This window comes from Glandiceps talaboti, chromosome 22, assembly GCF_964340395.1.
Source record: "Glandiceps talaboti chromosome 22, keGlaTala1.1, whole genome shotgun sequence".
Classification (NCBI taxonomy): domain Eukaryota; kingdom Metazoa; phylum Hemichordata; class Enteropneusta; family Spengelidae; genus Glandiceps; species Glandiceps talaboti.
This window is the reverse complement of record NC_135570.1, coordinates 10298084-10315358: the sequence shown is the minus strand read 5'-3', so window position 1 is coordinate 10315358 and position 17275 is coordinate 10298084. Positions and strand designations below refer to the sequence as shown.

The following is a 17275-nucleotide window of genomic DNA, read 5'->3' as shown; positions in this document are numbered from 1 at the left end:
GTGTATGTATCAGTGATTGAACCGGTGCACACACTAGTGGTGTTTGCAGAGCACTTCAATACTGAAAACATTATTGCATATCTGTATGTAAATGTGGGTGCACTCATTCCCTGGCACAAGAAATCGCATTATGATTTTACAGAAATTTGCTGTTTTGGATAAACATAACAGAACTACATGCAGTATCAGGGGTATTTGCACCCCATACCACCTGAGTGCCAGTATAGGTATACACAGTGGTGTTTGCACTCCTGTGGTTCCTGCTGCACTTTCACTTGTTACTCTCATGAAAGTAAAACCACAGAGAACACTGCAAGCACTTGCGCTAATATCCCCAAGTACGCCACACTTGCAGTCATGTGTCATTGGGTTCTGTCATATCACCTTGTCATCAAACGATGAACTGTTGTTGACAAAAAAGGCAATGGGATCAGTACCTGATTTGTGACTGTTTACATACAGACACCAAGCCACTGTTGAAGGGGTTGATCAATGTGTGAAGGTGCCCAATCACAGCATACCTTACAGACTACTGTACACAATGCTATCAATGATTTGCAATTCAGTGAATCAGAAAGATTAAACTTTCTTTATTTTAGTAAAGTCTAGTATATTTATAATATCCAGTGGGGAAAATTAACCGAAAATACTGATCTGTTACAGCTACTTTTGCTTGCACATTTTCAGGTTAGATCTAATGGTACTTTGATATGACAATATTAAAAGTAAAACCAAAAGGTTTCTAGTTGTACTAGACAAATCATGTGTTTACTTTCTTTTGTATTTGTTTACAGGATACATGTTAGAGGTTGAAACTGATGTACGGCCTGATATATATCAGGTTTCCTGTGTTGCATTTAAGATTGTAAGGAAAGAAACAGCCGTACCAAATCTCCATGTAAGTAGTCTAGTCATTACAGTCTCTGTCAGTACTCTAGACATACGTTTGTATGTGGTGGTGTTATGAACGGAAATCAGAAATCACCATAATGGCTGAATGCATATCATATGCAGTAGGGCTTCTTTATTAGATTTCAAAGTTGAGTAAGTTACCGAGGCACTACATTATTTTGTACTTCATCACTCAAACTCATATTTAAGTTGATAGCAGTAATCACTACAAGTGTACTAAAGACAGAAATAAGTCTGACTGGACTTTTCCTGTAAGTTGATAGCAGTAATCAATGTAAGTGTACTAAACAGGGCTCGAAATTCCCGCCGGCCCAGCGGCCCTGGGCAGGTGAAAAGTGGTGCTGGGCCGGTAAAATTTATGCACACCTGCCCAGTTGGGCCGGCGCTTTTTTTTGGAATACTTTATTATAAACTGCTTATTCTAATTTGGTCAATAATTGTTACCGCAATCGTTTTGGGGTTTTATTTTTTGTCGATTTGTCTCTTGTAACTTAGCTTGTTTCGGTCAAACCTAAGTTTCTTCATTTCCGCATTGCCTAATGCCAGAATGCAATGACCTTTCAACCTCTCCATATATGGACATTCGCGTCATAGGCACGTATTGGTTTGATTTGCATATCAATAGCAACCATGTGTTTCACTCATGTGACCAGCCATGTCATGTGTTCATGAAGTAGTATTTACCTCAGCGGGCCCTGACCTCGAAGTAACATTACGTATACTATTAAATGAAAGCTGTTGAATAAACATGAGCTTATTAAAGTTTGGATTTACGAAGTCTTCAAACAATGATACTCCAAATGAAAAGAAGAAGCAGCAAGAAAGAAAAGAAAGTGAGGGTGGTGACGGCGAGAAAGCTGGGAAGTTGCGTATGGAGAGTGATAATTTAGTGGCAATACCAAGTACATCGAAAGAGACTGAAAAGTCACACAAAGATGATGATGACGGAGATAGCAAATCAACAACGTTTTGGAAGCAGGATGAAAGGAAAAGAAAGCGAAAATTCCGTGAAGAATGGGAGAAAGAATATAGATGGTTGAAAAGAGAAGAGAACGATTGGCGCAGTTCACTGAGTATCGACTCATTAGATGCGTTACTACGTATTGTATTGGATGGGCCAGAGAGTGAGGCTATGTTGCGATCAGGGCATTAGACAGGTGGCTCAATAGTGGTACTTACCGTAGAAGACTTGATCTAAAGGACTAGTAACAAAATTAGTGAAAGGTGAATTGGGCAGGTAAAATTTTGGTTGGGCAGGTAAAATTTTCAACCACCTGCCCAATGGGCAGGTGGGAAAAAAACCGAATTTCGAGGCCTGCTAAAGTAGAAATAAGTCTGACTGGACTTTTCCTGTAAGTTGATAGCAGTAATCAATGTAAGTGTACTAAAGACAAAATAAGTCTGACTGGACTTTTCCTGTAAGTTGATAGCAACAATCAATGTAAGTGTACTAAAGTAGAAATAAGTCTGACCGGACTTCTCCCTTCAATATATCAAAATACTACCTTCATTTTGACTATTATTTTTACAGAATTCAACTGTACCAGACATAAGCAAGCTACCAGAAGCTATGACAGAAAATGAATTCCGTCAACATCAACAAAGACAACGAGAGAAGGCCAGGTAATTAGTTAATAACATTGTAATATTGACATAGAACTACTTGCTGCTACTGTTTTAAGTTGAAATGACTCGTGTCTGTTCAACTGCTCAACGCCAACGTTAAGTAAGTATTGAGGCAAAGCTTAGAACTTTGCACGTTTTACTTCAAAATGAGAGTTGACGATGCTGAATTGAAGAACAACTTAGAATACAACCACTACAAATGAATATACAAGCTCTATTTAATATAGTTATTATTAGCATATGTATATTCAATCAATACTGAAACAACTGATATAAGATTATAAATAGAAACAAGGAAACTGGATTATTTTAACAAAATACAACTCTGACTAGCTTTCAGTTCTTTTCATATAGTACCATCAGGTCTGCAAAAAGATAATATCCATGACATTTGTTGCAGAAGTGACACATAGTAGTACTGCAGTATAAATCAAAGTAGCCTCAGCCTTCAGAATTTAACACCAGGTCTTGTCTGTTATATCAAATGTAACACCAGGTCTTGTCTGTTATATCAAATTTAACGCCAGATATGTTGTAAGATATTATCTTTTTTAGCAGATGTACCAGCTTATCAGTCTTTATACTGAGAACAGATCATAAAACGATTTGTGTACTTCAACAAGTGCTGTAAGCATGGTTACAAGTACCTTATAAATTGCCAAACATCTATAAAAATGTGATTACTTATGATTCATACAAATAATATGATTTATATCTAAATGTGTATATTTTATTTGTATTATACCAGGGCTGCAATTACAACTGTTGACACTAGTACATCTGTGACTCCAAGACAACGGCCTAAAGTTGGACAGGGTAATATGACACCAAAGAGTGGACTTCAACTACCAACTTCTACAACAGCTACACCCAGAGATAGACCCAAGGCTACTATCACACAGGCCAAGACACAGAGCTCAGGTATTTTGCTGTCAATTAATCTTTAGTGTACCTACTTACCACCTCCAACCCCACCAAAAAAGGGGGAGGAAATAGCAACTTTTTCAGTCCTGATGTTTTTAAAGCTAAAGTAAACAGAAATGATGAAAATATTGACATTTTATCATGGATTTGTTTTTACTTTAAAATCCATAGTATTACTTTGTTTTCATACAAGTTTCTAGCACTGTTTAACAGTACAAATGTATATTTATATTGAATCACTTAGACTAGTTTTACACTCACTCATTTTGCCAATGAATATATAAATAAATAAAAATAGTTAGTCATGGCAAATTGGAGCAAAAAATTCTCACTTTTATTTTGTACACATAGCTGCCGCTGCACAGATGCAACAACAAGCCCTTGCACAGCAGCAACAGCAACAACTTCAGCAGCAACAACAGCAGTTACAGCAGCAGCAACTGCAGCAGCAACAACAACTGCAGCAACAGCAAGCATTGTATCAACAGCAGCAACAACAACAGCAGCAGCAGGCCTTATACCAGCAACAACAACAATATATGCAACAACAGTACCAACAACAACAATATATACGGCAACAACAATATCTCCAACAACAACAACAACAACAACAGCAGCAGCAGCAGCAGTATCTTCAACAACAGCAGTATATGCAACAGATGCAGTATCAACAGCAACAAGATCAGATGAAAACACCAGTATCAGCTAAACAATATGCTATGATGCAGCAACAGCAACATTTACAACAGCAGCAGCAGCAACAACATCAACAGAACTTACTAGCTATGGCACAACAGCAGCAATCTCGCCAGCCTGCTAACCCACCCACTGATACATTAGTGTCTGTTACACCACCAGGATCACCAAGCTTACAACAGCGTAGAAATCAAAGTGATCTCAACCCCATAGGTCAACAACAGAATATTATTAATCGTACAAGGGCTGATGGAAAATTTTTAGCACCAGAGCAAAAGTCATCAAACTCGTCACCAGGACAGTCCCCGGTTACAAGTCCCCAGCCTCCATTGTCTGATATGTCACAGTGGAATCCATTTGGTGATAAGGATGATTTTAGTCGAATGACAGAAGACAAGTTTGTAGATATGGAATTTGATGCACTCAGGAAACCACCAACAAGTAAGTGATTTCTATACTGTTTCTCACTTTTCCATTCGGATGCTGTGGTGTTCTCCCCAGATCAATTTAAGCATGTCAAACAATATGCTTGTCACTGAGGAAAACACAATAAACTAATTTGCATAATATACAATTTAATTCACACGCAAATTATGTGATGCATTGACCACTGTGATGATGAATAATTTTGTGATTTCATTGTTACATTTGTACACTACTTTGTTCCCTTGTTAAAAAAACAAAAAACATGATAAAATGATATAGTAACATACTACTATACTCGTCCAGATTTTTCCCTGCCTTCTGCATAGTCTGAAAACACATTAGTGACTTTATCAATATGTACTAAAACATGTTTGTTCCTACAGATACCTGCTATAAAACATGTTTTTAGTGATAGTTGAAGTACAATGTAGTAATGATACAATACAGTTGATCTAATAAACACACTGTTTTCTCTGTGTCTACTATATAGGTGTAAATGGTGGCTACCAGTAATTCATTCATTCTTACATATCCTCTGCTCACACTGTGTCAGTAATGGTAATAGTAATATGTAGATAGTAGCTCATCTACTAAACACGCTGTTTTCTCTGTAACTATTAGGTATAAATGGTAGTTACCCATAATTAATTCATTCTAACATGTCCTACTTCTTGTCTACCTACTCCATAGCTATGAATGATACCTAAATAACACGTCCTATATCTTGTCTACTTACTAAACAGGTGTTAGTGGTGGTAGTACAAGTAGCAATAGCAGTCGATCTAACACACCCCATACATCAACAGATATGTTTGGAGCAGTACCATTCTCGTCAGAAGGTAAGTAGTGTACTCACATCTTTGTTAAATAGTAATTTATCGACTTTCCATGTTGTCTCAACCAGTCTGTTTTCTTTACCGTAATCTCCCCCAACAAATTTGTCATTTCATTGCAAAATTTTCACTTTATTGCATAACTGACTCCTAGCTTACAGTAGGCATTTGTGCTACGGCATCATTGTCTATCACTAGTTTAGGCCGAGTCTTAAAAAATGAAATTAGGGTTGGTGTGTGAGTACTTATCATTAAATTTTTCCACTTACACTACACAATGGAGAAACCAAGTGCAGATATTGTAGCAACATAGAAAATTTTGTATATTGAAATTTGCTAGAAAAGTGCAAAATCAATAGAGGAATGTATGACAACTCATATATTGATATTTTGGGACGTCCACAATCACCCAATGTACAGTTTTACACATGTCATTGTTAGATATCATATGTAATACCGCTAGGTTTATCCTTGTCAGGTCAGGTCAGGTCAGTAATGTGTCTTGTATTCATCCCTCAGTTGGGTCTGTGACAAGACCATGTAGCAATGAATGTATGTTGAATCAAATAGCAAAACTCAGCATGTATTGAGTGATTTGGTTGTTGCTTGCATGTTAATTTTGCAGTTGCTATTCCTACAAAGAAAGTATTAAAACGTCATGTCATTATGTATTTTCTGTACCATTTCATGAAACAGTGAACAAAGCTGAAAGTTATTATTAGCCAGGCATAGATCTATATGTAGATCTATGGTCCAGTCATTGAGATAAACGATGAATTCATTGATCGTGAATGATACGTTATTGCCCAAAAAGTTTCCACTATCATCTACATCTATTCTAACCTATACCATAATGATTCTATGCACTCTTCTCTCAGTCATAACAGTAAACACATATGTGATGTGAACACAAATGCAGGAGCACCTGAGATTGAATGTATTTAGTTTAATTGGGTCTAATACTATTTAGTATTGTATGTACTTTGATTAGGTAATCGTAATCGTCATGGCAGTGGTGCAAATAGTGATGTTGTAAAGGCAGCCATATTAGAATCTAATGACATGAGACCCCGTAGTCTCAGTACTGGTGAGATCTCATATTAACACTTACTTACTTACTTACTTACTCACTTACTCTATCTCTCTCTCTCTGTATTTTACTCTCATTGCAAAGTGCTTGACTTCATCTCTCAAATATCCAAGAAATTGTAAAAAATTTATAAGTTAGCTGCCAGCCAGAATAGTCTAAAATTTAGACTTTTACAAAAGTCCAATCTGATTAAAAACTGATGTATTGAGTATGGCTTGATTTCTTTATTTACCTTTATGTTGTTCATTTATAGTCGTTTTGTCATTCTGTGAGTGAGCCTCTTCCTACATCTGACCCAATACCATAGGAGTTCATGTTCAAATCTTGCACGTACGCATAGGCAATCAAAATATGCTTTACAGTTAACACTCCAGGATTGAAGTTGTAAAATGAACAAATTCACCATAACAACAACACTGTTATCTGCTCTCTGCACTGAAGCTCTGTTCAAACAGAGTGTTCTGAAGTAATGTACCTGTAAGTTTTTAACTTCAGATGCATTCTCATTGGTTGAATGGATTACTCAATACACAGAATTTGAACATGAACTCCTATGGTATTGTGTCAGATGTAGGAAAAAGGTACACACTCACAGAACAAACAACAATAAATGTATGAAACGGAGGTAAATAAAGATATTGCGCCATATTCACTACATCAGATTTTAATCAGCTTAACAACCACCCTAAACAGAATCATCAAATGTTAAACACAGCTTAAAATAGGAAACAGATGTGGAAAAGATAAAGAAGGAAAAAACATGCACCGGTAGATCTCATTAATAATTTTTTGTACTCGAGAGTTTTGACATTTCCGATAGCTGTGTACATCACTTTGAGTAATGAGTATTGAAAATACCATTAGCCCAGGGTTATAGTATGTATCCAATGTCACTTTGTAATCGCATGATAAATTCTAGCACCCAGGGGCACAGTGTAACTTTGGAGAACATTAATCAAGAACTAAGATGTACTTCAAAGTTCGAGATACATTCTTTGTACGACTGATTGTTGTAACAAAGCAAAATCAAGGCGAAGCAAAGAATAGAATATGTATTTAGGTTAGATTTATAATGCACAGTCAACTATAAGGGTGGTCATACTTAACTCTAGGTTTCTCCCCATATTTCTTAACCCTGGTGAGGGACATGGCAGGATTAGAAAAAATCATAACTTCTCTGATTGTATATGATGACGACCCCACTAGTACATTATACCTGATTGAAAATTATTTATTTACTACTGAAATTTTGGAAACTTTTAAATGAAATATATTGTTCAAAGTTTCCTTCTGGCTTTAATTTTCATTTCTAAGTGTTCAGACTGTTAAAATATGATTATGACTTGAAAGTATCACCAACATGTACATAGTCATACATTTTTTAAAAATCCACTGTCCAACCCATCTTTTTTAAGGTGTTACGATGAGAAAGATTAAGTACGGGTGTCCTAATAACAGCTTGTTGCCAAAGAGTTCAAAGCAGAAGCAGACATAAGAAGTTGTCGTTAAAAATGTTGAAAAGTACCAAATTTAGGTCAAGATATTTACCATTGATAATATTCCGAAGTAAAAGGGATGAAAGCAAAGAGTACACAAAATGCTGTCATTTGCTTGTAGTTTATGAAATGAAGTCAAGCCTGGTTCAAGGCTATCTACTAGTTGCATGTATGAGTTTTTAATTTATAGCACCAAGTGTTAATACTGGAGACATACAGTATTCTCATATCAATCACAATATCTCTATAACAGTTTGTTAGTAACTAGTCTAGAGGCTGTCTGTGGCTTACAATCTTAAGATATCTCTTCACCATGTCATGAGACGAGATTCAAAGCCTCGGATAGCCTCTAGACTAGTTGGTAAGTCTGCAGACAAAACTCAGCTACCATTACAAAACAACTTTTCCATTGATCTTTACCTAGAGTTTCATGAGCTCCATGTCAACTCATAACATCAACATTATACCAAGAATTTCATAGCCTTGAAATCAATTCAAAATGAAATATCAGATTAAATGTATTTTTCAGAGCCACATTTCAGGGAGTATTAGTATTACCCAATGATATGTACCAAGAATTTCATAACTCCACATCAATCCAAAACGAAATATCAAGTTAAATGTCTGTTTTCCACAGCCACATTTCAAGGAGATTCACTTAGTATTTGCCATTGAAATAACAAGACTACATTTTTAGCCTCCATCACAAAATGATGTCTACTTGTATGTATATGTACAGGTACAGGGTTTCAATTTAGCAGTGACACTGATATTAACACAGAATTTCGATTTGGACTCCTAAATTCAATTTACAGTGGTCCATATCGACTACATATTGTTTTCAAGGCATGACTCTACTGCTGTTTGAAAAAGTATGAGTGTAGTTTGGTGATGCATATATTGGATTCATAATAATCTTTTTTGTAGAGAAAACTAGCGACAGGAAATATTAGTTCAGATATTACGGAAATTTCCATGACAAAGATTCTATACATACTCAAAGACAAAATGGAGAGAGAACTGTTCATAAAATGAATAAACATTGGTAATAACTAAAATATTGACCACTAACAATCATGTGAACTACGAAATTCTAAAATGGTTAACCACTCACTAAAAAAAAATAAATTGAGAACAACTCTGTAGGGCTTCTTGTGTGTACACCATTTGTATTCCCAGCTATGGTTCATACCTTAAATATGAAAGAATACCTAACTCCCCTTATTAGCACTTGACACCTCATAATTTTGTAATAAATAGTTATGTATGTTGTTCATCATTTTTTTGCCATTTTTTGCAGCTTTGTTTAGATTTTGAATAATGCATGATTAAACTTAAGCATGCTATACTTGTATGTTGCTGAAAAGTATTTGCTGTTCTGCCTCACTGATGAACTTCCATACCTCTGTCTTGGTTGTCATGGAATAGTCCATTATTTGTATAATGGGTTTTACAAGGGATAAGATGGCTTGAGAGAACCCAACAAATTGAACTTAGAAATGAAACAGGAATATTTGAATGCTAATTTCCTCTCATGTAATCTCCCATAATGCACAGTTGAAACTGTCTGTGTTATATTTACACAAGTAGCCACTGCCAAGGATGTGCATTGTCATCCGAGTCACCTTTGACCCCAAATTAGTGTCTATGGGTATTCTTAATGCAGTGAAGTCACAATGAAGGTTAATAAGTTGCACATGTGTGTGTACACAGTAGGTGATATGTGGCAGTAGCTGCAGTACAGAAATTGTCATGAGTTAAGCAATTCTGACTTGAAAACCTTAAACCACTAAATAGTGGAATATGAGAAACTATTCGGGGGGGGGGGGGGGGTTATGTGGGGGAGGAGGTGTTAATTTGTCAGTATAGGACCTGGATAGTTCTGTAGAAAGCATGTGAAACTACTGTTGTATGTGTTGCCAGTCTCATTACTTTCTGTTTTATTTGACAGGATCCAAACCCGGTACCAATACAGCGCCCCCAGTCAGCGCAAGTTCTGATTTATTTGGAACCCCAGTCAGTGCAAGTTCTGATTTATTTGGAACCACTCCCTTTGTCGGGACACACAGTGATTCACATTTACAGTGTGAGAGTCAGCAAAGTGAGACATCAACTGATATACCATTACCAGTAGATGACTTTGATAACCTGGAATTTGATGCTATCGGTGCACGCAGCAAAAACCGTTCAGCATTTACACGTGTCACTGGTCATGCCGAACATGGTGCTAAGTCTAGGGAGACACAACACACAGGAGCTGAACAGTTTGCATATTTAGGTTTTGATGATGAAATCCTGGATGCTAAGAGACGAGTTCGATACATGGTTAGTGACAATAGACATCAGTATGCAAAGGAGGATGGAGAGGAATCTGATTTCAGTGACGATGGACGAAGTAGCGATTCCGATTTAGATAATGAGTTTCACGCGCTACAGGATGAGGACAACGAGGAGTTATTGTCATCAAGCATTCCTACTGAAGATCACTTGACTCCTGGGCGCCACATGAGACATTCAACTAGTAGTGAGGATGATCCATTCCAAAAGGCTCCATTTCATTTAAAGAAACCACAGCATAGCATAGCAGTTAGTCAGAACTCTACAACCAGTTGCACTCTTACTCCTCCCATGTCCCCTCCCCCAAATAAAGACAGTGATGTCACATACACCAACAAACAACAAAAACAACACAGACATTCTAGTTCTGACAGTTCTGTGGACGTTTTTGCCCAAGCTCCTTTCCCTGGTAAACAAATGAATAAAGGAACCAAAACTAAAAGTGAATCTAAGACATCTCCTATCCAAGAACAGCAACAGTCCCAGGATCAAGCAATGGCGATGGCAAATCCCACTCCACCAATCTCACCAACTGAAGTGGACATGTTCAGTGGCCAAAAAATGAAAGCGCAAAGTGAGAACAGTGGTAGCCAACCAGATTTGTTTGGTGCTGTGCCATTCAAAGAGTTGGTGGATAAACCAGAAATAGGCGTGGCTGTAAGGCCAGGTCAAAAGGATTCAGGTTCGTCTAACCTCACCCTCCAAAAGGTATTGCTGCAACATCCTTATTCACTTCCATGATGTACTGTGCTGGTTTGTAACAGTGAGTAGTCCTGTATATGGTCATTTGTCAATGTTATCCTGGAATTGTACCATTGCATACTAACTATACCCTCTGCACACAAATCTGCAGTGTCTTTGTTCTGTTTTGGGTTCCTTATCTACACAGTCCAAACTCTGTGTCTATCTATTTTGGGTTCTTGCATGGTTTTGTTTTGCAACTTTAAAAAAAAAGGATTGCCAGTATATAATTTATGTTGAGATCTACATTTTGGTTATAATTTGATATCAGTTAAGTTTATGGTTTCATTTCACCAATCAAATTCAGTTTCACAATTTAGTAAAACTCACGTCAAGTTGAACCCTGTGTTTGACATTTTGAAATAAAAACGCCTTCTCCTTCCTACACACACACACACACATACATACATTACATACGTACGTACGTACCTACGTATGTACATACATACATACATACATACATACATACATACATACATACATTACATACATACATTACATACGTACGTACGTACCTACGTATGTACATACATACATACATACATACATTACATACGTACCTACGTATGTACATACATACATACATACATACATACATACATACATACATACATTACATACGTACCTACGTATGTACATACATACATACATACATACATACATACATACATACATACATACATACATACATACATACATACATACATACAGACACATGCACATACATAGATACACACACACACATACATACATGTATAAACATGATTATGCATTATACGTACAAGTGCTTGCACATATACATATTGTGTGATTTTCTTTGGCCATGTTTCTCTGACTAAAATCAATTTCTGTGCGAGGTGATGGTCACAGAACAGCCATGAATAAGATCACCAATCATGCATGATATCCCAGGTCATCTAATAAAGGAACTAGGTCCATGATTTTACACTTTCTATTTCAAATCATTTGTATGTTATTCAAATATGACATATTCACTTGGAAAAGATAAAGTTCAAACGACACTATTGAGTACTCACCTTTACTTCTAGGCCATGTGTTCTGAACAGTGCCCCCAGTGGCCATACTAAAAAATTCTTTTATCTCTGATAACTGGACCATGGCATATTATGTACAGTTAGTCTACTTCCTGAAGCATACCATACTCATTATTATGCTGGCTGCTGACAGAGCTTTAATCTGTCATGAGAGGTTACATGTTATCAATTATATATTATTTTCAGACAAAAAAAATCACCTTAATAATTCTACCGTACCATTTATATTTTTTACCCACTAACTAGTGAAAGTTATGCAAGTAGCATGTACAAACTAGAATGACTTACAATGAATTGAAATGAAAACCCTAGTAGCTGTAACTTTGGACTATTTTCATGATTTTTTGACTCAAAAATTATGCTAAAAAACATTACTGGAAACATTTCAATTGTAATAGCTGAATAACCTATCTAATGATTAATGGTGCTATGTTCACTGGCTTGATGTCCATGTGTAAACAATATTAGATTAGATGGCAGTTTGTCCATATATTTGGAATTTTGTTGATACGGGTTAGTTTTGATTACTGGGATACTTCATAAAGTTGAATATACCATAGGATGAAAGTAAGGACAAGAATTATGATAAAAATAGTTTTTAAGTTACAGCTACTGGAGCTTTAAGAAACTAAACAAGAACCAACGAAAGTGTAAAGTTGTTTGACCTTGAACCTTTGATGGATAGCATGCTGCTATGTATGCCATGCTGCTATATTGTATGCCATGCTAGAATTCCAGGATTGACTGTTGTGAAGTTTTGTGTTAATTGTTGCATGACAACCAAAATAGCTATTCAGTGTTTTAAAAATCATTTGTGGTAATTAACCCTTCATTTCTCAAAGTACCCAGGTATGAGGTGTATAAAGCCTTTGTATACCTGAGTTTACTCACTCTACCCACAGTTGAGGTGTTATAGCATTCCTTTCCATTACCATCTCTGATCACACCAATTCACTATAAAAATTAGCAAGTGTCCACAATGTCCTTTCACATAAGTAGTAAAAACTTATGCTTGTTCAGCCACAGAAGAAATCAGAAAGATTAGTTGCTTAAAGTGACCATATCAATGAGGATTTGGTATTTATTTTTGATTTTTAATTTATAAAACAATTTTATCATGGCTTCCTACATGAAAAATCAATGTGAAACAACATAGGGCAAGTCCTTGTTTGTAACTCAGTAAATTGCAAAAAGGCCAAAAAAACATTGTAAAAAGTTTGCTATTGTATGTACAATATCAAACTTTTTACACATTTATTAATCTTTTGCAATTTATTTAGTTACAAACACAGACTTGGTATATGTTGTTTCACATTGATTTTTCATGTAGGAAGATATTATTAAAATTGTTTTATAAATTAAAAATTAAAAATAAATACCAAATCCTCATCCTTATTGTTGCATAAATATCTTGTCTTCTTAGGTAGACAACTAAAGATGTCAGCAATATGTTTTCATTTTGGGAATTAAGGAACTTTTGATATTATAACCCTCACAAGCAATCAGTAGAGTTTAACCATGGGCAGTAGAAAGGAAACCTTTCCTTTTCCACTGTCTATGGTTTAACATGAAAAGTATTCTCACCATTATCAGCTCAAGTAATATAAATGTTTGATTATTTTCATGATAAAATGTATTTGAGCTGAAGTGATACCAATAGCTTGCAAACATTTTTCATTGTGTTAAAATATCTTTAAAATATCTTTACATGTAAAAAAATACAAAAAGTAAGGTACACATCACTGATGCACACAATTTCTTGAGCGACGCACCAAAATTTGATGTTTCTCTATCTCTTACTATAACTATGTAATGACTCACAAGAAATGCCATTTTTTTTTCATTTTGACTCACAACAATAAAATTTGGCTATCATTAGAGGGCACACTGCTCTGAAGTACACCTAAATATCAAATTAATAGATTGGGTTTCATATCCAAGGTGATAATACACAGATAAAAAGGTGATGTATGTATTTACAGAAATGTTATACACATTCCAGCTGTAGCTGTTATTCATATGATTTCAATATATGTGTAATTTTTGTTTCAGGAAATCCTAGTGTCTCTAGAAGATTGCATGTAGTTAGTACTGTAGGGGGAATTAGACATACAACAACAACAAGACAAAGAAAACGTAGTGGCAGTAATACATCACGTGGTAGTCTGAAGAGTTCAGCAAGCTCTGATTCTGGCAGCTCAAAGTCTAGTCCAAGTCAACAACAAAAACCCCAACACTATGATGAACTTGAATCTGAAATATACAATCCTTCAGCCTCAGAAGCAAAGAAAGGAAAACCCCAACAAAGTGCAATAAGTCTAGATTTTAGTGATGCTGGTGGTGCAAGCAATGCTGGATCTTGTCAAGTGTATAGTACTGGTAGCGGTGAAGTGATTGAAAACCGTGGAGTGCTAGATACCGATGCCTTTGGTCTGACACCATTTGTGCCATCAGATGAAAACGTTCCATACCAAATCAATGTACCAGGTAACCATAGCAACCCAGGTACCTACAGATTTCAACGTAAGAATGCAATGAAACGTCACCCAGCAGGAGCCCATCACACCAAGAAAACCACAACTGGGACAAGAACACGTAGAACACTTCCTCCTACCCCAGATGTCAAACCCTTTGATTTAGCAAAAAGAGGTCCAGTGCCGAGAAAGAAATGAGATATTTTGTAGACAATTTGTGGAAACGTTCGTTGCCCTATCAATTCACACATTTTATGAACTAAAATTTACAACTTAAAAAATCAACTTGAGGATTTTGCATGCTTTTTTAGAATAAACAAAATGATATACTGTCACAGTGGTACTACTAAAGTAATAGATGCAATTTAACATTGCCAGAAGGGAGTCTGCATGTATGTATGTACAAAAACTGTAAATAATTTTTCTTTTTTCAATCTTGTTGGTCATTTAAACTTTTATCATTTCCTATCATGCTAGGTGTGCATCTCATAGGCTGCTCTGTTTACTGTAAAGGTGTTGGGGGAGTAATGGTTAGCATGTTACAATATGTTCAAATTGTTGGCATCCTGCAATATCACCCAATAGGACTTCACTTGATTGACACATGGCAATATCAAGATCCATTCCAACCCCTATATTTGTGAACATATGGAACAGTCCTATTGTTGTCAGTACAGGACTGTTCCATTTGACAAAGATGTGGGAGGTTGTACTGATGAGACCATTGTGTAATTCAGAATTATCATCTCAGTGAAAAAGAAAGATTCATTGTTGACCAAAAAAGTTCATCAACTTGGTAGATAAAATGATTTATACAGGTTATAACCCTCAAGCAGTTCAAAGTATTTTAGCATTGAGCTTTCAGTCTGTCTTTGGTTGACGATCCTCATCAGAATGACAAATTCCGTAGTTACAGCTGACCACTAGGTGGCAGTATGATCTGTCTTGGTTGACGATCCTCATCAGAATGACAAATTCCATAGTTACAGCTGACCCACTAGGTGGCAGTATGATCTGTCTTGGTCGATGAGCCTCATCAGAATGACATATTCCATAGTTAAGAAATTTGAACTGCTTGTGTGTTATAACCTTTGTAAGTCAGATTCATTGGTGTTAACACTTCTGTAATCATAAGCTAAACACATGTTTGTACCAAGTGATTACACAAGTTTACAGCTGACAAATATTGTAGTCTTTCAGACCACTGAACCTGGAGTTGAAATACATGTTTCTTGATTGTCAACTAACAAGCCTTAGATGTGTAAAAATGTAAATTCTATGTAGTCATTTTGGCACTAATAATTTGCTGTATTTGTGCAAAATGTTTGTGTAACTTTGATATTTGCAGATACACTATTTGATTGGTTACCCGTGGATACAGGTAACCTATGACAACTGCAGTATCTGTGATGTCACATTCTTAATGTATGCATCCAAGCAATCACACGATTGGTTTGTTTGATCACATGACATGCAAATTGCCAAATGGACTTATTGTGATGAGTCAATATGTTGATAATGTGTATTGTAAATAAAATTCAAAAACTGTATAGACCAACTAATAAGTAGATTTCTAAGGATATCTAAATCCAGTTGTGATGAAATTACCAAAAATGCTTTAGAGTCAAGAATTGCAGATCATTTTGATGTTAAAAACTCTGTAGCAATAAGTTGTTAGTCGGGATTTGTTCTTGCTAAAACTTTTAGAACAAAACTTCCCTCTGTTATTCATTGTAGTGTACTACCATGTATACATAGTTACATTCTGTCGCTCAAACTTGTTTCTTTAGTTAAATTTTACATTGCTTTGTGCTGAGATAGTGTCAGACAGACTGGCAACCAGACAGGCAAGAAAAGTACATTATATATACAAAATGTATATACTGTATATGTACATACATACATACATACATACATACATACATACATACATACATACATACATACATACATACATACGTGTACATAGCTGGGTTAGAGTCTGGTTCAGTGCTGGGTTAAAGTCTGTCTGGTTCCATGCTAGGCTAGAGTCTGTCTGGTTCCTTGCTAGGCTAGAGTCTGTCTGGTTCCGTACTAGGCTAGAGTCTGTCTGGTTCAGTGCTGGGCTAGGTTAGAGTCTGTCTGGTTCAGTTCTAGGCTAGAGTCTGGTTCAGTTCTAGGCTAGAGTCTGGTTCCATGCTAGGCTAGAGTCTGTCTGGTTCCGTGCTAGGCTACAGTCTGTCTGGTTCCGTGCTAGGCTAGAGTCTGTCTGGTTCAGTACTAGGCTAGAGTCTGGTTCAGTGCTGGGCTAGGCTAGAGTCTGTCTGGTTCAGTGCTAGACTAGAGTCTGTCTGATTCAGTGCTAGGCTAGAGTCTGTCTGGTTCAGTGCTGAGCTAGGTTAGAGTCTGTCTGGTTCAGTGCTAGACTAGAGTCTGTCTGGTTCAGTACTACAGTCTGTCTGATTCAGTGCTAGACTAGAGTCTCTGATTCAGTGCTAGGCTAGAGTCTGTCTGGTTCAGTGCTAGGCTACAGTCTGTCTGGTTTAGTGCTAGGCTACAGTCTGTCTGGTTCAGTGCTAGGCTACAGTCTGGTTCAGTGCTAGGCTAGGTTAGAGTCTGTCTGGTTCAGTGCTGAGCTAGGTTAGAGTCTGTCTGGTTCAGTGCTAGACTAGAGTCTGTCTGGTTC

General features: G+C 36.5%; 1 protein-coding gene across 1 annotated transcript in view; it reads left to right on the top strand.

Annotated features, from left to right (window-relative positions):
• Positions 1-16495, top strand: part of LOC144452001 (uncharacterized) — a 41570-nt gene extending 25075 nt beyond the window's left edge. Inside the window, exons 8-15 of the mRNA XM_078142972.1 lie at positions 795-898; positions 2444-2535; positions 3287-3459; positions 3814-4603; positions 5335-5423; positions 6409-6504; positions 9955-11022; positions 14189-16495. Coding sequence (XP_077999098.1) covers positions 795-898; positions 2444-2535; positions 3287-3459; positions 3814-4603; positions 5335-5423; positions 6409-6504; positions 9955-11022; positions 14189-14808 — 3032 coding nt within the window. The 3' untranslated portion in view covers positions 14809-16495. The remainder of the gene's footprint in view (positions 1-794; positions 899-2443; positions 2536-3286; positions 3460-3813; positions 4604-5334; positions 5424-6408; positions 6505-9954; positions 11023-14188) is intronic.
• Positions 16496-17275: the final 780 nt, after the last annotated feature.